The sequence below is a fragment of the Capronia epimyces genome (assembly GCF_000585565.1).
Source record: "Capronia epimyces CBS 606.96 chromosome Unknown aczIQ-supercont1.6, whole genome shotgun sequence".
Lineage (NCBI taxonomy): Eukaryota > Fungi > Ascomycota > Eurotiomycetes > Chaetothyriales > Herpotrichiellaceae > Capronia > Capronia epimyces.
The window spans coordinates 64,797-88,781 of record NW_006912909.1 but is presented as its reverse complement, the minus strand read 5'-3'; the positions used below and the strand labels follow the sequence as shown (position 1 = coordinate 88,781).

General features: G+C 53.1%; 12 protein-coding genes across 12 annotated transcripts; 6 read left to right on the top strand and 6 right to left on the bottom strand.

Annotated features, from left to right (window-relative positions):
- Positions 1-216: 216 nt before the first annotated feature.
- A1O3_06908 (uncharacterized protein) lies at positions 217-1,363 on the bottom strand (the record flags this gene model as incomplete). The annotated part of the gene is made up of 2 exons (XM_007737022.1): positions 217-1,013; positions 1,099-1,363. The coding sequence occupies 2 exons, from the start codon at positions 1,361-1,363 to the stop codon at positions 217-219; spliced, it is 1,062 nt and encodes a 353-aa protein (XP_007735212.1).
- A 536-nt stretch (positions 1,364-1,899) lies between these two features.
- A1O3_06907 (uncharacterized protein) lies at positions 1,900-3,202 on the bottom strand (the record flags this gene model as incomplete). Its single annotated transcript, XM_007737021.1, has 3 exons — positions 1,900-2,615; positions 2,662-2,937; positions 2,992-3,202. The coding sequence occupies 3 exons, from the start codon at positions 3,200-3,202 to the stop codon at positions 1,900-1,902; spliced, it is 1,203 nt and encodes a 400-aa protein (XP_007735211.1).
- Positions 3,203-3,444: 242 nt separating this feature from the next.
- On the bottom strand, positions 3,445-4,804 carry A1O3_06906 (acyl-CoA dehydrogenase; the record flags this gene model as incomplete). Its single annotated transcript, XM_007737020.1, has 2 exons — positions 3,445-4,184; positions 4,369-4,804. 2 exons carry the CDS (start codon positions 4,802-4,804, stop codon positions 3,445-3,447), a joined length of 1,176 nt encoding a protein of 391 aa, XP_007735210.1.
- A 720-nt stretch (positions 4,805-5,524) lies between these two features.
- A1O3_06905 (uncharacterized protein) lies at positions 5,525-9,032 on the top strand (the record flags this gene model as incomplete). Its single annotated transcript, XM_007737019.1, has 4 exons — positions 5,525-5,691; positions 5,743-5,833; positions 5,881-8,133; positions 8,184-9,032. The coding sequence occupies 4 exons, from the start codon at positions 5,525-5,527 to the stop codon at positions 9,030-9,032; spliced, it is 3,360 nt and encodes a 1,119-aa protein (XP_007735209.1).
- A 433-nt stretch (positions 9,033-9,465) lies between these two features.
- Positions 9,466-10,257, top strand: A1O3_06904 (peroxiredoxin (alkyl hydroperoxide reductase subunit C); the record flags this gene model as incomplete). The annotated part of the gene is made up of 1 exon (XM_007737018.1): positions 9,466-10,257. One exon carries the CDS (start codon positions 9,466-9,468, stop codon positions 10,255-10,257), a length of 792 nt encoding a protein of 263 aa, XP_007735208.1.
- Positions 10,258-10,687: 430 nt separating this feature from the next.
- A1O3_06903 (ubiquitin-conjugating enzyme E2 G1) lies at positions 10,688-11,252 on the top strand (the record flags this gene model as incomplete). Its single annotated transcript, XM_007737017.1, has 2 exons — positions 10,688-10,847; positions 10,903-11,252. The coding sequence occupies 2 exons, from the start codon at positions 10,688-10,690 to the stop codon at positions 11,250-11,252; spliced, it is 510 nt and encodes a 169-aa protein (XP_007735207.1).
- A 1,020-nt stretch (positions 11,253-12,272) lies between these two features.
- A1O3_06902 (uncharacterized protein) lies at positions 12,273-13,466 on the top strand (the record flags this gene model as incomplete). Its single annotated transcript, XM_007737016.1, has 2 exons — positions 12,273-12,395; positions 12,444-13,466. The coding sequence occupies 2 exons, from the start codon at positions 12,273-12,275 to the stop codon at positions 13,464-13,466; spliced, it is 1,146 nt and encodes a 381-aa protein (XP_007735206.1).
- A 750-nt stretch (positions 13,467-14,216) lies between these two features.
- Positions 14,217-15,206, top strand: A1O3_06901 (solute carrier family 25, member 46; the record flags this gene model as incomplete). Its single annotated transcript, XM_007737015.1, has 1 exon — positions 14,217-15,206. The coding sequence occupies one exon, from the start codon at positions 14,217-14,219 to the stop codon at positions 15,204-15,206; it is 990 nt and encodes a 329-aa protein (XP_007735205.1).
- Positions 15,207-15,791: 585 nt separating this feature from the next.
- Positions 15,792-16,381, top strand: A1O3_06900 (AP-2 complex subunit sigma; the record flags this gene model as incomplete). Its single annotated transcript, XM_007737014.1, has 2 exons — positions 15,792-15,896; positions 15,986-16,381. The coding sequence occupies 2 exons, from the start codon at positions 15,792-15,794 to the stop codon at positions 16,379-16,381; spliced, it is 501 nt and encodes a 166-aa protein (XP_007735204.1).
- A 790-nt stretch (positions 16,382-17,171) lies between these two features.
- A1O3_06899 (uncharacterized protein) lies at positions 17,172-18,366 on the bottom strand (the record flags this gene model as incomplete). The annotated part of the gene is made up of 2 exons (XM_007737013.1): positions 17,172-18,134; positions 18,343-18,366. The coding sequence occupies 2 exons, from the start codon at positions 18,364-18,366 to the stop codon at positions 17,172-17,174; spliced, it is 987 nt and encodes a 328-aa protein (XP_007735203.1).
- Positions 18,367-19,366: 1,000 nt separating this feature from the next.
- Positions 19,367-20,957, bottom strand: A1O3_06898 (murein transglycosylase; the record flags this gene model as incomplete). Its single annotated transcript, XM_007737012.1, has 2 exons — positions 19,367-20,491; positions 20,544-20,957. The coding sequence occupies 2 exons, from the start codon at positions 20,955-20,957 to the stop codon at positions 19,367-19,369; spliced, it is 1,539 nt and encodes a 512-aa protein (XP_007735202.1).
- Positions 20,958-22,431: 1,474 nt separating this feature from the next.
- On the bottom strand, positions 22,432-23,683 carry A1O3_06897 (uncharacterized protein; the record flags this gene model as incomplete). The annotated part of the gene is made up of 2 exons (XM_007737011.1): positions 22,432-23,294; positions 23,347-23,683. The coding sequence occupies 2 exons, from the start codon at positions 23,681-23,683 to the stop codon at positions 22,432-22,434; spliced, it is 1,200 nt and encodes a 399-aa protein (XP_007735201.1).
- Between the last annotated feature and the right edge of the window lie 302 nt (positions 23,684-23,985).

Genomic DNA, 23,985 nt, shown 5'->3' with positions numbered 1-23,985 from the left:
ACGTCCAAGAATCAACCCAGTGCCGCTGTCCGCACCACTAGAGTCTTGAGCTCCTTATGCGAGGCAATTGGGTTACCTGATTCCTTCTCGGACCTCGAAATACCTCGAACATCAGGGATTTTCATTCTGTGGAGAGTTATATACGTCTTGATTGACGAGACGCCTAGATCAAGCTATAAGCTCGAAACCCCCGTTTGAGAATCACGGCAAAAAAATTCAACCTGGGGGGGGAACCGAAGGAGGTTGCTGAGTTTTGGCGTTCGGGTTCTGACTCTGGTTCTGTCCTGCAGCATACGCAACTGCTTTATTGACGGCAGAGTGGCCAGCTTCGGGGAATAGGGCGTTCAGCTTCTTATACAAGTCGTGAACTTGTGGTAGGTGAGGAGGTGGAATCATAATCGCCGGGCCAGAGGGTAATGTTCCGGCTTTCTTCTTTGCATCCGCTATCGCAGCCAAGTAAGCGAGATTGGCTTGCAAACGACGCATGCAATCTGCATACTCCTGCGAGGGCGGTTTGGAGGGAGTTGCGCCTGCGCCGCTTGCGCCCTTCGGCGGCTCGCCGGGGCTGTTAGCCAAGGCGTTGCCGGCATCGGTCGACGTAGGTGATGTGGGCGACTGCTGTCCTGGGTTCGGGGCAGTTCCTGCTTTCCCTTGGGCTTGTAGTGAGACCACTTCCTGCAGCAAATGTGTGTTTATCTCCAAGAGGATGGAAACCCTCGCGCGCTCCCGAGAAGTTGATTGGGACAACGGCGACGGTCCCGCGCCCGGCTGGGGTTGTTGTTGTGGAACAGAGCGCGCCATCTGTGCCGCATGTTGCATTTGCGCTTGCTGCGCGAGGCTCGCGCTGGATTGCCCCTGGACTCCAATGTGTGAGGTCATACTGATGTCCGTGGGTACGGACGAAGGGGCTCGTGATTGAACAGCGCCTGTAGGCACCTGAGAATGGGTAGGATGGAATGTTTGGTTCGGTGTCTGGGTCATCGAGACGGGTGACTGTCCATTGGAGAAATATCCTACTGGCTCAGTTAGGATCCTGTCTGGTACTGGACAACGGCAGCAGCCTGTGGGGAGAACAAGATACTTCGCGAAACGACTAACCTTGGTTCGGTGTGCTATGGGTGGCGGCGCTTTCCGGTTGTGGAGGAGCACCTTCTCCTGGATGTTGTTGATAATAGATGTTATGTGGTGCTGGCTGTTGACCTTGCGGAGGGTGGGATAATCTTTGCAGGTGGTTTGGTACAATGCTTGATGGTTGAAATGGCGTCTGGGCGTTGGCGAAGGGTGGCCCGGGGGACATGGGAAACGGCCCTCCCGCTTGGGGATTGCTGAAGGCATACATCGGCACGCCAGCGGGGTTGTTCATGGCTGTCGAGTGGTGATTGATTGGGCATGAGCCAAGGGCTTCGTTGAGGCTGGAAAGGTACAGAGCACTGTCGAGCGAGTGTGTTACAGTTTGCCGGGACAGGTGGCGCAGAATGTGCAGCGCAGCGGGTGCCGCACGCTAACAAGAGGCCAGGGAGATTTCGGCCCGCGGGAAGGGAGGGGCTAGCAGGCTGGCTATGTCTCAAACGTGGAAGCGAGGCCAGCGAAGGGAGATCCCAGTCTCCAGAGAGATGCTAATTGTCCAAGATGAGCCTGTGGCAGCTTGAAGGAGAGGCACCTAAGAGGGAATCAATCATAATCAGCGGCCACTGGAATCGGCCTAGTGACTAGTCCAATCCCAATCCTTCCTAATCCCCCGCCATCTTGTTTGGCAGGAGCCTACTAGATGCCTACCGTTACGCTAGTATGATCAGAAAACGCAGCCCACTGCACAGCTGGAGCAGCCAGACCCCAAGGCTTCTACAGCTTCAAGACTTCGATTTTAGTTCTTGTCGTGCAAACCACAGAATAGGTACATCATTTCCCTTTCTTCCGCTTCACTTCTCCTATCCATTGTGCTGCCATCGATGTTGGCACTACGTAGATCCTAACCAGCCCATCGACAACTTCTGTCTTACCGTTTGACAGCGCCTCTAGCAATGTCAATTTCTTCCCAATCTTCACCAAGCCCCCATTGATTGTGTCCATATAACAATCTACAGTGTCTTGCCTGTACTCGTTCTTGCCGTCCCATGGCAATGGGAGGATGTAGCTGAGATGTTGGCTGATAGTGTCCTTCTCCGCCCAAGCCTTGATAAAGTCAGACTGATTGTTCATCGGGTAGAGCAACATAACAGGAAACTCGAGTAGGCTCGTTGGTGACAAGGGATCGGGTGAGAGACGAATTTCTGCATCTTCCAAGTTTGGAGGCTGCGTCGAGCCGCGGACCTGTATCTTCCGGGCTTTGAGAGCGGCTTCCAATGTTCCTTTCTCTTGCTGTCTCCTCCTCAGTTCCGCCTGCCGACATCGGTCCTGCTCTTCTTTGGCTTTCGCTCGGGTTCTTATCTGCTCTAACAGCTTCTTCAAGGCCGTGTTATCCGGATCGATCTTTAAGCCCCGGGAGCCCACATCGAGGGCTTCCAAGACTTTGTCCAACGCAAGCAGAGCGGAGGCGGACCTGTAGTGGGCCTTGACATTGGAAGGATTGATGCGAAGGGCAGCTGCGCAGTCCAGGGTTGTCGACCGGTAATTTTCTGGATTGTCAGCAGGCTTCCGGCGTCCAGGCATGTAGCAGCGCACTTAGCTCTAAGTTGCACAGAGCTCGATTCGTGTAGAGCTGCTCCTCAAGGGCTGTGCGTTGCTTTATCTCGACATCCATGTCTGCGGGTTTGTCCCATTTATCCTCAGTCTTGTCAACCAAGACGGCCAGGCCCTTTGTGTAAAACTCTCTGGCATCGCTCCATTGCTTCTCAGCAACCATTTCGTTGCCGCGGTCTTTGAACCCTTGGGCAATCTCTGATTTTGTGCCTTCGTATTGTAGAGCCTTGATGGCCTCGACCATGATATTTTGTCCATCTGCGCACCACGTTGCTCAGCCAGACTGTGAAGGCGCGGTAGAGTCCGGCATACCCTCATCAGTTGCTTCATCTAGACTGTTCATGAAAAGAGGCGTTTTGCTCATCTCTTGCACAATCTCCTCAAAGCTTTTGTCCGAGATGTGGTTTTGTACAGGCGCGTTGACGTGCTCGCTGTACAGCTCCTCAAGGGAGGGCGCGCTGGGCGGCTCATTGAGATTGATGCGCTCATCGAAATCATCAGGGAGTTCCTCGATACGCGACATTATGCGACTGTGTAACCAAAAAAGACCTCATGTAAAACAAAAACCAAAAACCAATGTGAACGCAGCCGAGCGAGTCCCTAGTGAGTGCGGGGGTCAAATTGGGAAATCCGATTATAATATTCCGATCCTCGTGTTTTTTCTCCCTTTGTCAACCGAAGTCTACAGAGTACTAATTTGAAAGACATAAAGTATTCCTCTTTCATATTATCTGATGCACACAGCTATCCAAGTTACCTAAGTAATCAATAACTCCGCGGTAAATCCAAGACCTTCTCACTGACGAAATTCAAAATCATCTCACGACTAACTGGCGCGATCCGCGGTACAAGGCATTCCCTCAGCCATCTCTCAACATCATACTCCATAGCATATCCCATACCACCGTGAGTCATGACTGCCCTTTCACACGCTTTGAACGCAGCCTCGGCAGCTAGGTATTTCGCGCTGTTGCATGCAACTCCTACTGCATGTGGGCTGACGGTCTTGTCTGTCCTGCTTCGGTCGTACAGTCGGGCCGCGTGATAGGTAGCCAGTTTGGCCGCTTCCAGGTTGACATAGGCATCGGCAAGAGGGTGAGCAATAGCCTGATTCTTGCCAATTGGTCTTCCAAATACGACTCGCTCTCGTGCGTATCTGGCAGCCCTTTCTAGCGCGGCATATCCCAACCCCAGTGCTTCTCCTGCCAGAAGACAACGTTCCGCATTCATACCATGAAGAATGATTTTGAATCCCTGACCTTCCTCTCCGATCAAGGTATCTGCCGGGACTTCGTAATGGTCAAAGAACACCTCATTGGCGTCTACCGCCCTGCCACCCATCTTCTTGATTTTTTTGAGCTCCAAAGCCGGATTAGATCTGTCGATATCTATGCAAAACAAAGACAAACCCTCGCTCGGCTTCTTGACCTCTTCTAACGGGGTGGTTCGTGCTAGCAGGATCATCTTTGAAGCCACTTGGGCGCAAGTAATCCAGATCTTTTGGCCTGTGAATGAGGATTAGCACCTGCAAAAGATGCCCATTCACCCAAAAGCTGACTGGCGAGGGACCTGGCCAACAATACAGTATCCCTGGCGGTGACTCGGTACGAGGTCATGACCCAGTTCTCCTGCTTGCCGGTCCCAGAGTAAGGATGGACTTGCCTGTAATAACATATTTATCACCCTTACGAGTGGCCGTCGTCTTCAGTCTGAGAGTGTCAAGACCTGTGTTGGGCTCGGTGACGCCAAAGCAGACTCTCCATTTACCACTGATGATGTTGGGGATAGTCGACTGCAGTTGGTCCTTGTTGCCGAACTTGGCCAGTGGCTGTGTGGCGTAGACGTTGGCATGGATGGATTGAGCTCCCGCCATTCCGGCTCCTGATTGAGATATAGTTTGCAACATCATTGTCGCTTCGGAAATACCCAGCCCTGCGCCTCCAAACTCCTCGGGCAGCGCTATTCCAAGCCATCCATCAGCAGCTAAGGCGGCGTGCAATTCTTTGGGGTCAGTCTCGGACTGGTCATGCTGTTGCCAGTATTCGTTGGGAAATTGAGCACAGATCTTCTGAATTGCGTCTCGTACTGTTAACTGCTCTTCGGTAAAGACACTCGTATCCATCATGTTGTGCCTTCTGCTGGTAGCAAAGTGTCTGTATCCGCCTTGGAGGGAAACTCGATGCCATAGCCGAGGTCGAGAGAGTGTATGGCCGGGACACCTGGAGAAGAAGCGTAGTGGAAGGCTACTACTGCCTGAGCCTACGAAGGACATCTCGGATGTAGGTATGATTTAACGTGTGTAACGTATCTTTCAGAAGCGGAAATTTGATCTATAAATGGTGAGGTCCGAGAGGGAGAACGAGCGTGGAATTCAATGTATATGTATAAGCTCGCTCATATTGGAGAACCTCCGAGGTCGCTCATTCTCCGAGACGCTACATGGCGTTTCGAGATGGCATTGGCGGAGAATCTCGGAACTCGAAATGACCATCTGGCCAATGAAGCTTAGCATCTTGTCGAGGTCTTTTGGGGAAGATTACTCGGAACCCATTGACTGCTCCGCACCCGGAAAAGGCGTAAGGTGGCGAGTGCACGTGATCAGCCTCGTCGAGCACTGCGCCAAGACTTAAGTTGTGACATATTAGTACAAGCTAAGACCTTTTCGGCAGCATCAATAACACCAGAGGCAGTTGTGAGGTTCAACACGTCCAACATCATCCACCACCGGCACCTGGCAATGCCATCTCTGCCATTGAAGAGTATCTGTCGACAACTAACCGACGGCATACTCCCGAGTCGCTCTTCTTGACCTGTCAGCCTCCAGTTCCAGCCTCCAGGACGCACGATGGCTGCCAAAGCTACCGCGATCGGATCGGCTACCTGGATCTCAGCTGAGAAGGAGAACGCCTTGCAGTTGCTGCAAAATGAGAAAGAGGAGGTGGCATTTCCTGCGCAACATCAGCTTGAATGGCTCAATGAACACATGGCCGAGATCTTCAGCAAGCGCAATGTGTGAGTGGTTCCTCTCAGCTGCGCATGTTTACAACAAGCTAATGCCTACAGCGACGTGTCTAATGTCTTCAAAACCCCTGGAAAGCTCCGAGGGAAAACTCCCCGGACAGTGAGGAAACGTAATGCTCAGGATGCACGAATAGTACGTCAAGCCCAATCTACGTTAACCCCGTCTAATGTTCATCATAGCCGTTGAGTGATGTCTTCTCATCGCAGCCCCTCCCACGACAGAGCCCTCAGAAGCATTCAAACATGAATCCACCTCACTTTACAATTGCCCGAGATGCGAGTCAGCACGTCCAACATGCCTACAAATCGCAGACTGATTCCGGCTATCACGGCTCGAGTCAAGGCGATATCGAGGTGGAGTCGCAGATACAACCTCCAGTTCCAACAGATCCTCTGCATGGACAGGATACAGATGACACCACAGACCCCGAACACAGAACTACAGAAGGATCATTTCATTCGGCAAAAGAGGACCAGATTAACAGGGTTGTAAATGCAGAGGCTGCTATAAATCATTCCGCGCCTCAAAATGTGGCGCTGAACGGCGATGATACTATACGGGCTGCGCCATCTGGTCATGCACAAGACGATGGTCATCATGACTTTGACGAAATCGGGTCCCCATCGGATGAATCAACACCTGAGAAACCCTTGGTGAGGAAGAGCAGTTTGACCTTCGCTTCGCTTCCTGCGCGTGAGCCAATGAAAACGAGCATTGGTGCCAGAATGTCACGAACAAGTCACATTGATCAGCCACATCAAGCTGGACCATATAGCTCGCGGCAAGCACTGGGCCTGACCCAGACTGGATCGAATTTCGCCCAACATGACAACAAAGATGCTGTAACGAATGAAGAGAACATCGAAATTCTAGGACAAGATGAATTTCCTGGCGAGGCACAGACTTCCCGAAATCACGCGAAGTCATCGACACAGAGATTGCATGAAAAAATAGATATGCTTGGAAAGGCCACTCAATCACGTCCATCCCAATCAATTCCACCGGCTGCTACACTGGCTACTCATAAGCAACCTGATGCCCCTGACCACCTCGAACGACCAGACAACTGGGATCTGCTGGGTCATGACGATGATGATGACTGGATCAAGCCGTTAATCTCTCCCGATGTCGCTGCCTCACCGGCGCCCAAGAGCGTCAGTGCATACAATGAGGAAGATTCGGACGATGCAGAATTTGATGTTCGTGCCCCCGAATTGATAGCACACGAAGCACGAATGAAGACGCCAGCCCGAACGTCTATGAGCCCCGGGAAAATGAGGCCTTTGTTCAGCCATACCAAAGCTGCGTCAACAGCCACTTTGGCATCCCCTGCCAAGGCGGCAATGGCACCGCCTACGAGCCCTGGCAAGTCGGTTTCAGTGTCCAACCCTCAAGTTACGACCACCCCGCAAGGCTCCCCCAAACGATATCTTGATCTTAGTGCTTCTAAGTCGAAGCTGCATTCCATTATGAAAACTGCCAAAGGCCTCTTTACTGCTAGTGCTGGCGTGTCCGCCGCGGCCAAGCTGGAGACACTTTCTCCCAATGCTATGATTGCGGCAGCGAATGCTATGCCAGGCATGTATCCGAACCTCAGCGCTATGACGGAGGATAAGCCGTTGCCACCCAGTCCTCCAAAGGCGACAAGGAGGACTCGCAGCTCCACGGAAAAAGAGAAAGAGGAGAGACGAAAGGAGAAAGATGTTCAGATCATGCAAAAGATGGACGAACAACTAGAGAAAGCTCGCGAAAAGGAGCGGCGGAAGATAGGAGAACAGCGGATCGCACAAGAGCAGACCACGAACAAGAACAAGCAGCCAGCTTATCCAAGTCCAAGACGTCTGGCGGACGAGCCAGTACAACACGAGCCGGCTGAGTATACGGCATTGGCAGCCAAACCTGCGCGACCAGGCAGGCCAGCAAGAGAGCCGCCCATCAATAAAGCCAAACCGGCTCCTGTGTCTATTCGAGTTGGGACCCTGTCTCAACGAATGCCGGCTAATCCGGCACACTCCGCCGCGAATGCACAAGAAGTCTTACCTGCTGAGCCCAAGCGTCCAGGGTTGAATAAAAAGACTAGCACAGCATCGTTACAGTCTACCACGTCCACCATTCTAAAATCATCAATGCATGGTCAGCCACCCAAACCAAGAGCGCTTCTCGCTGCCGAAAGGAAGAAGGAGCAGGACGAACGTGAGGCACAGCGGAAGCTCGAGCAGAAGCGGGAGATTGAACGCAAGCGAGCCGCACAGCAAGAAGAGATGCGGAAACAAGAACAAAAGCAGCGCGCAGATGCAGAGAGACGAGAAAGGGAGCGGCTAGCGGCAGAGCAAGCCAGACGACAAGCTCAGCAACAAGCCATTGAACGGAAGCGTCAAGAGGCGGCTAGAAAGGCCGAGCAGCAACGACTGGATCGTGCTGCAACCGAAGCTGTAAGTATCTCGTAACTTGTCTAAATCATCCGCTAACCGTGCACACCTAGGCTCGTCCCTCCTCACGCCTTGGAAACCAACCTGTCGGCCGTTCCTTGATCAACCATCCACTGCCCACGAATGCGGCAAAGCCGGCAAAACGACCTTTGGAAGAGGACCTTGACACATCACGAGCCCAGACTGTTAAGTATGCTATGGGCCCACCTCAGACCGATGCGAAAAGACGAAAAACTGGCGACGAGGAAAATTCTGTGGAGCACTCCTTTCGCCCTGTGGTCTCAGGGGCCCCCATCCGTCAATCACAACTTGGGAAAAAACCCTCAATCTTCAGCCATAACACGTATACGCAGGCACAGCCAGCTGGGAACCTCGGACAGTTTCCCCAACCCCCGAGTCGTGCTGCTCCTCCTCAGATGCAGCAATATGCCAATGGAGCCAAGATTCCTTTTGCCGATGCTCCCAACCCTCCCACACATGCAAAGACTCCAGTGTCGATCATGCAGCATAAGACGATTCAGACCATCAAGTCGTCTCCCCAGTATCCTAACGGAGAAGCCATCCACCTTCCTGAGATCCCGACGGACTCGGAGGAGGAGGATTCCGATGATGAAGACAACGCATTCCCTATTCCAGACTGGGCAACACCAGGACATCTCACGGAGCAACTCATTCGGCAAGAAGAAATGGACGGAGATGCTGTGTTCGGCCCCGTTGCGCCACTGAAGATGGAAGAAATTTTCGCCAAGGGCAACAAAGACCGACTCAAGCGACTTCGAGATCGAACCAGCAGTGCCAATTGGGCCATCAGCGGTGACGGGCTGACGCTGGAAGAAGTAAGGGCAGACCGAGAACAGCGGGAACGCATGAGAATAGAAGGTGGCTGGAGATTCGGTCACTGATGCGATTGTGAGCGGGGATACTCTACATATGTCATGAACGGGAGGGTCATTTTGAGCCATGAGACACATTCTGGAGTATAGATGATAATTCTTGACCCTTGGGACGACAGAGCGAAATGATCATGCTTGGGAAGTATGGAGACCTTCCCTGCTGATAAGGTTTGATGCGTCTACTCTCTAATAACTGAGTGTTCCGTAGAGTGTGACGGAGATCTTCAGCCTCAGTCATTCTATTGGTGGATGTTTGTTCAAAGTTGTTTTGATTCCGCCTCTGGACTAGCGTGTGCGATGACGCCATCACGAGGCTGGACCGAAGAAACTTTATCAACTGCGCGGCATTCTCTTCGTAGAGCTCAAACTCTGCTAAAGTCAGATTCGCCAGCACCACCTACTCTGCGGCAGCTTCTTTTGGCTTCAACGCTCACATTGAACGATGGCTTCAGCAGTCTCTCGATCCTTCCTGCGCTCGTTCAGGCCAGCTGTACGGTCCGGGCCTGTCGCTACCCTGCGATCACACCCCTCCCCACTCATGAAAGTCTGCCGCGGGTATGCCACTACTGCCGAACAACAGCCTCATCTGCGTCTCGGGGTCACTGCGCCAAATTTTCAGGCAAAGACTACACATGGCGACATCGACTTTCATAAATATATCGACAATTCCTGGGCAATCTTGTTCAGTCACCCGGCCGATTTCACCCCGGTCTGCACAACGGAACTTGGGGCGTTTGCAAAGTTGAAGGATGAGTTCGAAAAGAGAGGGGTCAAGATGATCGGGCTGAGCGCCAACGATCTGAGCAGTCACGCCGAGTGGATCAAAGATATCAACGACATTGCGCAGACGAACTTGCAGTTCCCCATAATCGCGGATGCTGATCGGAAGGTGGCGTACCTGTACGATATGGTTGACCAGCAGGACTTGACGAACATCGATCAGAAAGGCATTGCTTTTACAATTCGGAGTGTGTTCATCATTGATCCGGCCAAGAAGCTTCGGTTGATCATGCTTTATCCGGCGTCGGTTGGCCGGAACACTGCCGAAGTTCTTCGAGTTATTGACAGCTTGCAAACGGGCGACAAGAAGGGGGTTACTACACCCGTTGACTGGCAAGTCGGCGACGATGTGATTGTTCCACCCACCGTTTCCACGGCAGATGCGCAGAAGAAATTCACAGATGTTCGTGAGGTCCGGCCGTACCTTCGGTTCACCAGTGGCAACACGAAATGAAGTCACCGGTGTCGGTCGTCACATGTTGATTGAATTTCGCTCATCATAGTATAGAAGAACAGCAAGGTATATTGGGGAGCGACACAATGTATACTAAGTAAACTGTATAGACCATGAAGTCACCTCAAACCACCCGTGTGAAACTTGGAAAGCTACCGAGTACCGTTGATCTCTCTGGGTCTTGAGGAGAGGGGTAAAGTTCCGCCACTTGGAGATCCACAAATCGGAGCATGACAGGGAGGGACTCTTTACAAGAAGCAAAGGTCCAAGTCGCTGTGACTTCAACACTTCCACCACCTTGTCCTCCTGTCACCCATGGTCAGTTTCTGAACGGCAGTCTAGCCAAGGCCATCCTCTACCACGACCAGAACCAGACGTTTGTCCAGAAATTCTACTTGACCCCGTGCCTTGTACTTGCCCACCATCGCCAATGGCCGCCACTTCTCCCGCGGCCGTCTTGCTCGGCAGACAGTTGAAACAAATGCAATCCGACAAAGATATCCCTGGCATCAGCTGCGGCTTGGTGGACGACAACATCTTCGAATGGAGTGTAATGCTTATTCCTAACGACGACTGCAAATACTATGGCGGTACGGCATCTCAACCTACTTCTACTTTTTCGCATGCATACTGACGCACTTTCAGGTGGCTTCTTTCGCGCACGTCTATCATTCCCACAGGACTACCCGCTGATGCCACCCAAAATGAAGTTCGAGACGCCGATTTTCCATCCTAACATCTATCCTTCAGGCGAAGTCTGCATCTCGATCCTCCATCCTCCCGAAGAAGACCAATACGGGTATGAGTCTGCCGCTGAGAGATGGTCGCCCGTACAGTCTCCCGAATCGATATTGATTTCGGTGATCAGCATGCTGAGTAGCCCGAACGACGAGAGCCCGGCCAATGTCGATGCAGCGAAACTATGGAGACAGGATCCCAAGGCATTCAGACGGAAGTGTCAGAGGATTGTGCGAGAAAGCGTCGGAGAAGAATGACGAGACACACACCGGCGAACTAGGCTTTGGTACTGGACGGAGTTTGGCTTCTAGAAGGTCGCATGGGGGATCATTTTCTGTCCGAGTTATGCGTCACAATAGATCCTTTATGTCGGGGTTGGGTTGAAATCTTTGAGCATGGAGTTGGTGGCTTATCCCACATTTCGAGATATGATCGATGTGTCTGGTACTAAAACCATTGGCAGAGCTGACTCTGCATCCTTCAAGTGTGCTACCTATGTAGGTAGCGTGATTCAAGACACCCAAGCAGTCTTCTAATCGAGGGCTGAGTCTGATATTGTGGCACCTCGACATTGAAGGCCCCCTTTTGGCTGCAATGATTCACTTTTGGACTTGATGGTGCCTACAAAGAGGCATGCGTTTAGTGTGGCCTCTTGCAGTTTGATGAATTGCAACAGCTCTGAGGCAGTCGAAACTGTTTCCAGATTGCCCAAAAACCAAACACTGTATGATGCACGACGTGGGATCGCACTGGCACCGTGAAGGCCTTTTAGTCCTTTTGGGCGTAGCTGGCAGACCTGACTGTGAAGTAAAGGCACATGATCTAATTTGAATTATGTCTTGGGTTTCTACTGTCCATATAAATACTCAGTAATAGTACTCCGTACAGAGTTCTTCCATACCTACACACTAAGGCCCAGAGTAACTATTACGGATACCTTAGGTGCCTGTGGTGGCGGCGAGGCTGGAGTGATTACGGCGGGTGTGGCGCAGTGAGACAATAATTGATGGCAGCCTGCGGTCTTGATGACGCTCCCGGGCGATCCGATTCCGTACCACGGGGGTGCTGAAACACTGCTTAAAACGTACCTAAACTTTAAAGCCAGGCGCCCTGAATAAAGACTACGTGCCACCCACCTACACCCAGTTTTGTTTCTCTACTCTGTACTTTGTCATCCCTATTCTTCCAATTCCTCCTCAGTCGTCCTCCCACCATAAAGAATAATGAGTTTCTCAAGTCATCTACTCCGCCGCGGCGTTGAAGCTGCTCACGGAGTCATGTCCATTACGCAAGACGAAAGTGGTGGCCATCCAGGCGGCGAAGCACCATCTAAGATCTCTCCAGTGGCTGGGCTGGTCTTCGTCCTCACTGGCCTCTTATTCATGATCCTCTTGTTCTGCGTAAGTACTGCTGTTTGACGTCTGTCCAGCAAGCTGACGCCACCCTAGATAGGTTACACTTATGGCCACCTCGTCCCAACGCTCTGCATGATCGAATCCCCCGAGACACAAGCCTATCTCCCGGTTGATATTCTAAACCCCACCGACCCTCCGGCTTACTCTCCAGAGGATGTCTCAAAACCAACAGACGACGTCCCCGAAGATCTAGAGGTGGAAGGCTACGCTGCCCGGGACGGCCTCCTTATCCGCAATAAGCCGTTCACATCCTCGATCCGTCAGACCATACTACATCTCAGAGCTCGAGCGGGCTACTGGTCACGATTCCGTGGTCTGTCTATGTTCATTGTGTGGCATGTGGTATCAGGTTTTATCGGTGGCGGGGTTGGTGGCGCCACGGGCAGCCGCCTTGCAGTCGCTTTTGCAGCTGTTGTCATCGAAACCCTCCTCGCGAATCTTCATATGGCTTGGGTTCATATTGTCATTTCTGAGCCCAGGGCGAAGAGATGGTATCATCGCATCCCGTCGATCAGGACATGGCCCAAGATTGCTCCCGCCGTGGCTCTGTGGGCGGCATCCAGCCAAATCGTGGCTGTTCTCCCCGGTCTGGTTTGTGGCTCATTTGGGTCTCTCAAGCGTATGAACGACCCGGCATACGAACCCGGCAAGAAGGATCTCTATGCTGTCGGCGCACAAGGCTTCATGGGCATGTTCATCATGCTAGCCTTGTTCGTCCTGTTGCAGATCCCTGCCACCGTCACTCTTGTCAGAGTCGCTGCATCGATGCTTCCAGAAGAAGACGAAACAATCGTACCGTTTGACCGCACCTTCGATGGAAGGACTACCCCGGCAATCATTGGTGGCCAGGGCAAGATCGGCCTGGTCGAAGCATGGAGGAGCTTTCCATGGGCAAGCCGGGCTCGATTGCTCAAGCTCATGATGAAAGTGGTTCTCCTAATGATGGCTGCCTGGATCTTATTCACTACCGTACTGGTTGCGGAGGCTCACATCATGTTTGGAGACCAGCTTGGTGGGATTATGAAAGGAATTCACGGAGTTGCTGGCCCTCACTGAGCCTGGGTTTAGAGACGATTCAAAAAAAAAGGGACATCTCGCATCCTTGGGCGGAAGTCATATTGCCGATGCTTGATCATGGAATGCGGCCTTTCTCTTTCCACCGGCGTTGAGAGTTACTGGAGTCCTATGTATATTGAATACCTGCATTTTCAAATAAGCATGTCCCGCAAAAATGCATGCCAGAATGCACGCAAATCGTCGCACTCCTGCCAGCCGAACTCTTCCCGGGGGCTGGTTTGGAAATCCGAATATATGCCATGGAACGAAAACCTTTCGGGGAAGGCTTGAGCCCCCCGTGGAACAGTAGTCAGCCTCCTTAGCCCCGCGGAGAGTACGGAGGACGAAGCTCAGGTGTCCGAGCCTCGGCTAAACAAAACTCAGCCCTGCACCAGTGCACCTTTGCTTTCACAAGCTCCAGAACATTTCATAGGACAGTCTCGTGCGCTCATCTAGTAGTTGGATTCTCCCTCTCAATTCAGGCCCAGGAGCTCCCAATCCCTACAAGAGTTTAGACGTGAGCCTCGCCGGACAGAAGCATGAGATCATCCTGCTAAACCACTTCTCGCTACTGCCCGCCGTCTGTCCTTTGACCCCTCTTACAAGCCTCTGGACCGTTGGTCTCGTCCCTCCGTCTGTCCGCTCGAACGAGCGCCACCAAAGGAACAAAGAAAGCAGTCTTGACCCGCGAGCTTTGTGTTCCTCTCTCTCCTCTCCAATCCTTGATTCTTCCTCCTGCGCATCCACACAATGGCTCCAGCTGCCGTGCCCACGTCTGTGGACGAGCTTCCCTCGAAAGAAGAAGTCAAGGAACAAGTCAAAGAGTCAGCCAAGGGCGCTGTATCTGGCCTGAGGTCTCTAGCCGCGGGAGGGGTGGGGGGCATTTGCGCCGTTGTTGTCGGACATCCTTTTGATCTGGTCAAAGTCCGTCTACAGACGGCGGACAAGGGCGTTTACACTGGCGCCTTTGACGTGGTGAAGAAGACAATTGCAAGAGAAGGAATCGCGCGTGGCCTCTATGCCGGGGTCTCCGCGCCGCTTGTGGGCGTTACCCCCATGTTTGCAGTCAGCTTCTGGGGCTATGACATGGGAAAGCTACTTGTCGACACCTTCGCCACAGTGCCGGTTGTGAACAACACCCCCCAGTACAGCATTGGCCAGATCTCGGCTGCAGGTTTCTTCTCCGCTATTCCAATGACGTTGATCACGGCACCCTTTGAACGCGTCAAAGTCTTGCTTCAGATCCAGGGTCAGAAACAACTCGCCCCGGGGGAGAAGCCGAAATACAAGGGCGGCATCGATGTTGTCAGACAGCTCTACAAGGAGGGCGGGATTCGCTCCGTCTTTCGAGGCAGCGCGATGACTCTGGCCCGCGACGGTCCTGGTTCAGCCGCCTACTTTGCAGTCTACGAATATGTCAAGCGCGGTCTGAGTCCCAAGGACAAAGACGGCAACGCCACAGGCGAACTGAGTCTACCCGCGGTCATGACAGCTGGCGGCGCTGCCGGTGTAGCTATGTGGATCCCAGTCTTCCCAATCGATACCATCAAGTCGCGGCTACAGTCAGCAGAGGGACGGCCGACCATAGGTGGTACTATAAGCGGTGTTTACAGAAGCGGAGGCATCAAGGCTTTCTTCCCTGGTTTTGGCCCTGCGCTGGCCAGAGCGGTTCCGGCCAATGCTGCCACCTTTGTCGGCGTGGAACTGGCACACAAAGCGTTCACTAAGTTTTTCGACTAAAGAACACACGTCTCCTTTTCGTCGACGTTAGACTTGGGGACGATTGCAGGGATTACAGTCCTAGGAATAAGGTCATCGCACGGTGCATGGCGCTTGGAGCCCGGTCGTTATATGTACATGCGATGCAAGATAACAGGGAGTCGAAGCGTCAAAAAATACCCGGCGAATGCAAGACGCCATGGTTGGATGAGCACACCCAGGATTTTAAACCAACCTTAGAAGCAGAGCAACATGCATCGACTTCTAGACTGTAAGAGCGAGATTGCTATAGAGAAACAGGTCCATGGTAGGGGCAGTTGCGAGGCTGTGAGTATTTCGCACCCATCACCAGCCTGGAATTATTTATTAGCCTAATGCGGACTCGAGGCTTCCTGCGGCCGACGTCCAGGCCTGAGCCGCAGGCCCACAGCCCGATGGCCCTATTTCATCTCTACAGAGTACTCCGGACACCATTCTGCAAGAACGTACCGATAGCCATCTCCTGAAGCATCGTCATCGTCCTCGGAATCCAGAGGCGTTGGACGACCAAACATCTCTCGGTCGCACTGCATCGGGTGCCCATGTCCTGTTCTCCTCGACGTGAAGATGGTTCTCTCCTTCATCCTCGTCCAGAATCGCCAGGGCAAAACCCGCCTCGCCAAATGGTATGCTCCTTACACGGATGAAGAGAAGGTCAAGTTGAAGGGCGAGGTACGTGCATGCCTATGGCTGTCCACCGTGAAGGCAATCTGAAGCCACCTCAATCTCCAGACTGACAGTCATCCCGGTCGAATTCGCAGGTCCACCGTCTCATTGCGCCTCGAGACCAGAAATACCAATCCAACTTTGTTGAGTTCCGATCGGCGCCCAGCTCGTCGGCCTCGACCTCGCATCACGCCCAACCGCTGGTCCGCCAGAACCTGTCCTCTACTAAGATTGTCTATCGGCGATACGCCGGCCTGTTCTTCTGCGTCTGCGTTGATGCCAACGACAACGAGCTCGCCTATCTCGAGGCCATCCATTTCTTCGTCGAAGTCCTTGACCAGTTCTTCGGCAATGTATGCGAGTTGGACCTCGTCTTCAACTTCTACAAGGTCTACGCCATCCTGGACGAGGTCTTCTTGGCCGGAGAGATTGAAGAGACGAGCAAGCAGGTTGTCTTGACGAGGTTGGAGCACCTGGATAAATTGGAGTGAGGTGATACCACTGTTCGGGACAATGTGTGATTGTGATCTGGTAAGGAGGGATGGATTATAGGGCAACCGCTCGATGGCTGCATCAACACCATTCCGAGGACACAAACAGCCAGCCACAGACGATCCATAACCTGCGCACTGGAATGATTTTATATCATCCGTCTGGCTTTCGGCTTCTCGGATATCCAGAATTGGGCAGTGGTCAAGGCCATGGAGCAATGCAGAACTTTACCAGCACTGGAAGGACATTCGAAATCGATGCGTATAAGACTCTACCTTAATCAGCAGCAAGATCCGAGAAAGCATCAATAAGGACTTTCACGCGGTGACCAGGCTCACCCAGCCCAGTATATCGACAGCGTCCATACAGTCAACTGAAGGCGGCATTCGGTGTTATGTTCGTGCATGCGAGGTGACCATCACATGTTTTACAGGCTGACTACAACTATCGGCCTCTCCGTATCAGCACCTCCGGTCATCAGTCACAATCAATTCGTTTCGCCTCCGTCTCGATCTGACGCTGGCTACAGGGCGGGCTTCTGATGCATAGACAGATTCCTTCAGCAGTGTTGACCCAGTGGCTCGGAGTGAAATTAGGCGCAGACTGGACTCAGCGTCAGAGGAGCAGGATGGTCCCCTTCCCTAGCAAGAAGCCACCCCATCCATCTTGCATCAACCCAGGAAAATGCCAGGTTGTTACTTGCCCCGGCACCATAGGGTGCGGTCAATTCATTGTCTTTCACAGAATTTCATCATGGAGGTGCTCAATTCCCCCCTTCGTCGCGCGGCATTATCTCTTCAGTGCTGAAAACCTCTTCGCCAAATCATCCACGGTGGGGACCTTGCCGGGCACACCATCCCCTCCTGCCGTTGGCGTACCTTTCGCTTTTAGCGTTGACTTAGATGCCGACTTGGGTTTGTCGTCTTTTGCTACCTCCCCGCCGCCGGGGAGTTTCACTTTGGGGCTTGGATTGTCTGACCTTGCAGCCGGAGGCGCGACAGATACGGGGCTCTTCACACCGCCTGGTGCTAGGCTCGAAGGCGGAGTAGCGTTTTCTAGAGACCCAATATCGATTTTGTGTGGCTTTGTCGGTGTTGCGGGCGTCGTCCCATCTGCGAGGATAGGCGGCTCCTTCATTCCACCTCCGACACCTTCGTCTGCGTCCTCGTCGTCAACCTCCCGACTTAGTGCCTCTACTTCGTCTTTGTGAAGTGGCCAATCCACGCCGTACGCCCGCGCAATCTCTTCGAGATAGGCCTGGACCAGCTTCTGACTTGGCGGGTCGACTTTGAGCTTGTCCACCACCCTAGCGGGCACACAACCATCCTGGTTCTCGTTTGCTCTGATGGCGAAGTCTTTCCCAAACCGCTCGATGAGCATGTTCCGCACAATTCCCAACTCTCTTACGTCCCGAGGTAGCCGCGGGGCAGAGTAGATGATGCTCGCGGCGGCCTCCTCGAGACCGGTGTCGTCAGTGCCCGTCGCCGTGCCCTCCTTTATGTTCTTGTCTCGCATGTCCAGTAGCCCGGCGCGTGCGAGGAGCAGTTCGGCATAGAGTTCCAGAATCTCCATCAGTTCGACCGTGATGTCCGTGTGGATGATGTTCTCGACTCGTATGCGTGCGGACGCTTCGCGGGACTGGGAGAGCAGTTCGGCCATCTCGCGCCTGGCCGCGATGGACAGAGCCGTGTCCTTTTTCTGGGCATTTCGCAGACGCGGGATGAGGAGGCGCAGGGTTGATTTCAGCTTGATCTGTCAAGCGGAGAGCGTTAGCAGCGTTCACACCATAGCCTCGACTGAGCGTGGTATCGGATTAGACGGTCGGTTTTGAAGGAGACGGTGGGAGTTCAGTTGGCTGGAGAGGGCATGCATAAGGTACGGATAGATGGGATCGAATCCTCGACGGGGATATGGATATGTTCGCTTCGGGATCAATGGCAGTAGCGAATCACCCACTCACAGTTTGAGGCGATGCCGCCGGCATCTTGACAATGGCCGTATACTGGAGATCTCGACCTGCGGCCCAAGAGGTGGGAGGACTGCAATCGATTCAATTCGGATCGGATCCGGGCCGCCGGAAAAGCCCAGGAAAGAAAGCACCACGAGAGACGGGCGAGATTCAGGTGTTCAACCCGATGAAGTTGTCAAGTAGACGCGCCGCGACAAAGTTGGAGGGAGGGAGGAACGGGCTGCGGTGGTTACTGACCAGATGGAGGGGGTGCAAATCAGGCCTAGTTGTCTACAGCGGGGAACGAAGCCGCAATTGTTAGAGAGAGGACAATCCACCATGCCATCAGTGCTTGTATTAACTAGATAATACATGGTAATTCGGATGCTCAACCACCACCCCGATCTTATTGTAGTGCCCCCAGAGGGCAATCTGTGCATCCAGTGTACAGTACCTCCAGAGATTGCAAGAACCACAAGAGCCAGCTTGCCAACCCGATGCGCAAGCTGTACTAGCAAGGTGTACTAACAATGGCACTCAGTCAACTGTGTGCGTCCGTATGCCAAACGCTCCCATGTCCATACACTCGGTGTGCCCAGTCGAGGATGGGAATTCGCTCCAGACCATTGCTACGTGTAACCCATCCCTTCTTCCTCCATGTCTCAAACAACAAACGTGGGTATCATCAAAAACCCGATTCCAAGCCGCAATCTCCTGAAACACCTACACTTTCCCACCCACTATGCACCATCCAAGAGTCGAAGATGTCAGCATTGGTGGCATTTCCAGAACGATATGGACAGGGAATGTATATGCTCGTCCTCAGAATAACTAACCCAACACGTTTCGTAAGACTCGGGGATAACAAAACGGAATGTGTTGCTCAACATGTCGGTACAAATGGGGTTGAATGAGAATTGAAAAGATGATTCTGCAAGACCAGCTGCGCTGAGAAATTCCAATGGCCACACAATATCGCCCGGGTTCCTGGTGCATATCAATTCAAAACCGCCGACAGCCAAGGGGATTTTCAGCATCATAGTGTGACCAGGACATACAAGGCCAGGGCGGAAAGAATGCTGGCGAAGGAGGCTCGAATGACAGCTCCCGCACCGGTTGCTGTTTGAATGGATGGTCGCGTCGATGGGCCTGAAGGAGTCGCCGTGGCCTCAATGGCGCTTGATTCGGAAGAAGTTTCGGCAGGAGAGAACGTGGTCGCATTGTTGACAACCGAATAGTGTGGGGAATAAGTCGGTGACCGGTAGGAGTAGGAGCTCGTCGTGTAAGTGGTTTCAGCCGAAGGAGTAGACGAGGTGGTAGACCAGCTTGTCGGCTCCCACGACGAGACCCAAGCACTGGAGGTCGGCTGGGCAGAAGATGAAGGGGGTTCGCTCCATGTTGTTTCAGTTGGAGACGACTCAGCAGACGTTGTGGGCGCCGCCTGTGTAGCACCAGTTGATTGGAAGAATTGACCACCTTTCCCGCCACTCGTCGACGAACTCACGGCGCCACCACTGCTGGTATCACTGCTGGTATCACTGCTGGTATCACCGCCAGATTCAAAGACAACAAAGTTCGCAGTCGATCCCTTTGCGACCGTGACCACGCAGAACGCGCCACCCCCTGCTCCATTAGAGGCTGACCCAACCATTTGGTTCACTTGGTTTTGAGCGGGATCAATGGCACAGGGGAGGCCATTACAGCCACCATTGGGACAGTCAATTTTGACACCCCACGTTGGCATTTCATTGCGGAACGGCGTCGCGGGTTCGAGGTAAATGGGGTTCCATCCAAGCTTGATGAATGTTTCGCCAGAAGCATCGATGTTAGCCCCGGCGACATACGGCGACCAGTTGCCGACAGGATTCGCTTTGGTGCCCCAGACACAAGCTTCATCGGTTCCGATACCGGGAGGGTTGATATAATAATGCGCTGCCGTGCCACACCAGTACCCTGTATCTGGTACGGCGAGGTTGGCGTAGCTGCTCACCAAGGTGGGGATCAACATTGCCTCGTTTCCTGGGAGGACGGTCTGGCAAAAAGAGACTGGACCGCCCGCGTTGTTGATCACCCCAATGTTGTTTGCCGTGGATTGACAGTATGGTTTGGATGGGAAGGGTTTCTGTATATTCCCATCATCGTCGCAATACAAGCCGCCATTCTGTCATGCAATGAGCTCAAGGGTCTGTCAGACTGGAGTGAAGGGCACGAACCATTGATTTGGGGTATGAGTAGGACGTTGCGCTGGGGTCCCATTGCACTGATACCTGACCAGGTGGACAAGCATAGGGACAGTAGCTCCCCGGTGTACATGGTTGGTCGGGACTCATGGCCCATCCAGCATTCAACTCGCCCGGAGTGACCGCGACCAAACCAGCATCAGTAGGAAACTGGCACTGCCCGCCTCGCTTTTCCAGAGTTGACGAGGTTATCGTCTCTGGAACCGCCCGTATCTCGACACCTTGTTCTCCATCCTCCGCGATTGACCTGGCGTCCAGTCGGTGATTGGCGCGGTGGCGTTTGTGAAGTGCTTCTAGGTGGTTGTGAACTCCATGCTTTGCGCTGACAACGGACGCTGCGAGAAGTAGCAGAGCGCTTGCGCTCGAGGTAAATGTCCGTTTTCGCATCTGCGCGGTCGGGTGGTATTTGTTGTTGCGTTATGATCGTTGGTGCATGAACATTGACTTGCGACACAGGTCGAATGGCCTCCGTGCAGCGCGATGGTACAGAGTCAAAATGAGCGACTAGGGTCAGTTTTCGTAAGGAACGTGGGAGCTCGCAGAGCGTGCGATAGCTGAACGCGACGACAACTCCTTTCAGCGACGATGAAGCAACGAAGTAAACAAGAAAGTGCGCAAACCCAGAGAAGGGCAGGACATGGGCATGCTATCGAACCGAACAGGTAGTAAAGGAGACGCAGATCAAGGCCGAACAGCAAATTGCTTGTGACGAAGAGTCGACCATGCCAGGCCGATCTCGAGCCATGCAAGGCTGGTGCATTGATGCTCCACGAGCGGTCCACGGTTTGTTTTGCAATTGGGGGGAGGCCAGGGATCCCGGCCATGATCGTACTAGGCCCCGGCCCGCTTGAAGCTGTCAAATTTCACGAGACGAATCAGCAATATTCCGACCGGAGCTTAGTACTTGCGCCTAATATCCCAATGTCAGGCATGGGCAAATCAACGTAAGCGATTCATCTCTCCGTCGACGTGATCATTTGCACATTTTGCCAGCCGCCGGTTGCTGTGGGGTGCAACTTGATATGTGTGGAATGTCGCCCGCAATCTCGGTATGTGATGCTGGCATACTGGGTGTGGACATTCAGGTTGGTCCCAGCTCCTCCGACTTCGAGAACATAAGACATGGGTGGCCTTTGCTTGGGGACGAGACCAGTCCACAAAGTCCTGTATTTGTTCCAGGAAAGGGTAACATTTCTGCCGACGAAACAGGGGAAGAAGGGGCGCGGCTTGGTGGTCGTCGAATGGATGGAGATGAACCCCAGCGCAGGAGCTGCCCAAATTACTAGTAGTCGCTCCGTCGCTTGGGTGGCGTTTCTGGGGTGTTTCGGTTGCGCCACACCTAAATACCTAGGTAGTGTTCAAACACTTGACCTTATCGCCTAGGAGGAGGAACATGGAGAGGAAGAAAAGAAGGCAAGTTGTAGCGTATACTCCGTAGATGGGTCGGCAGAGAGCTTCTTCGAGATAGACTGTGCCGTGTATGACATGTTGATGACCTCGACGATCCACCTCAGCTGTACGCAGACAGTCGACAGAAGTGACAGATGAAGCAAAATCAGCACCGCACTTCGACTGCGAGTCCGAGTCACCACTCACCACTACGGAGTACACTGCAGTGCGGCATAACCGTCAAGGCGCAGTCTTGGCAACATATTAGCCACGTGACTCCATCTGTTGAGAGCCAGCAGCGACTGGGGGCGTTTGAGGGACGGCGGGCTGTTTCATGTCACTCATCACTGTTAGACGGGCGCCGAAGAACGAAGGGTCCGTGTCTCATCTCTTCAAGCCGTCGATGCACTGGACAGTGTGCGCGCGACACAAGACGATACCTTGGTCAGCTAAGCTGTGTCAACCAACCCTTTCAATTTGGGCTACTACTAGGCAACTCCTTCCAGCCCGAGCCTTCCCCATACCCACGCCAGCCCCAGCATATACAGTAGTGTTTTGCAAGGAGAACAAACTCCTCGAGCTCATCCATCCACTCCAGTCCGTCTACCCGCTCCTTCTCCTCTGGCGGCGTCCATCTTTGCCAAATAAAGTTGATATCAACGGCTTCTGCACCTGATCCTGTCCCATCGTCTCCCCTGAAGCCGTACGTCTTCAATCTTTCCTGCTGTTCTGCAAGTCCGGCGTATTTTTCTAGAGTCTGCAACTGTATACCTCTGCTCATCAGATTGCGGACCATTGTCCTGCCAAAAGAGTCGTGCGGCCGTATGGGCTCGTACACGACAATGGCAAGAGGGGTAGTGGAGGGGAAGAGTTGGCTAAAGTACCGCAGCACCGCGTCGGCATCTTCAGGAGGAAGATAGACGAGGCAGCACTCTGATATGATCAGAGTGGGCAGGTCTTTGTCCACTCCCGTCAAATCTGCGTTATCACGGGGTAGACGTCGTAGATCCTGTGGATGGATGTTGTACTCCGAAGACCTGAGGGTTGAACCATCCTCTGAGAGGCGGACGTCAGATGCATGCATGTCTACTCCTGCAAGGGTCTTGGCTTTGTCTGCAAAGGGGGGACTTCGTAGTCGACCAATTTTCCGGCGAGTGTTGGCCTCGAAATCCACCTCATGGTAAACGATGGCAAGGTTTTGGCGTTTGTGTTTCAAACGGAAGTATCTGGTGTCACTGCCTGCACCCAAGGAGATAATCTGCCTGCATCCATGGCCCGTAGAAGACAGGAACGTGTCCACGATGCGGTCAATGGACGCAGTCCGGAGGTATGTTCCTGGAGACGATGGTGTGAGAATTTTGGCTTCGTGCCCTCACATAAAGCCTACCTCGATTCATCAATGGCAGCCGCCGGGCGACGGGTCCATCTTCATCCGCGCTCAGTAGCCTCGCAAATGGATCCTCGAGATATCCAGCTTCCACTGCGCTTAAGCGGGAGGTAGCAGCGTCATTGTCGGTATTCTGGATGATCTCGTCATGGGGCCTGTGCCTTCCGTGTCCGAGCCCAGCTGCACCAGAATGCGATGATCCGACGCCTCGGCCGCTGCCCCTGCCCCTGCCTCGTTGACCGCGACGGAACGCATTGAGATTCGGGATTGTGGAGGAAGACATAAGGAATTGGCTGCCTGTGGGATTGTCGCGGACAATTTGTAAGACTTGGAGCATGTTTGGAACATTTGCACCACCAGCAGGAGTTGTTTTAGTAGAGGCTTGGCGTCTCTGGGGTTGGTTACTAATGCCTAAGACCTTTTCCCGTTGAATGCTCTTCTCTCTTTTCCTTTGCCTTTGCCTTCTTCTTTCTGTTTCATAATCCCCATAAGGAGCCCTTAGACAGCACTACCACTGTTGGTACCGGCGCTTTTCCATTGAAGCAGAAAGGCGGATCATCAGCACTTTGGCATCTCGACAAATCCCATACGCCTACTCAGTCAGGTCTAGCGTACGCAGACAACGAACTACTAGCACTT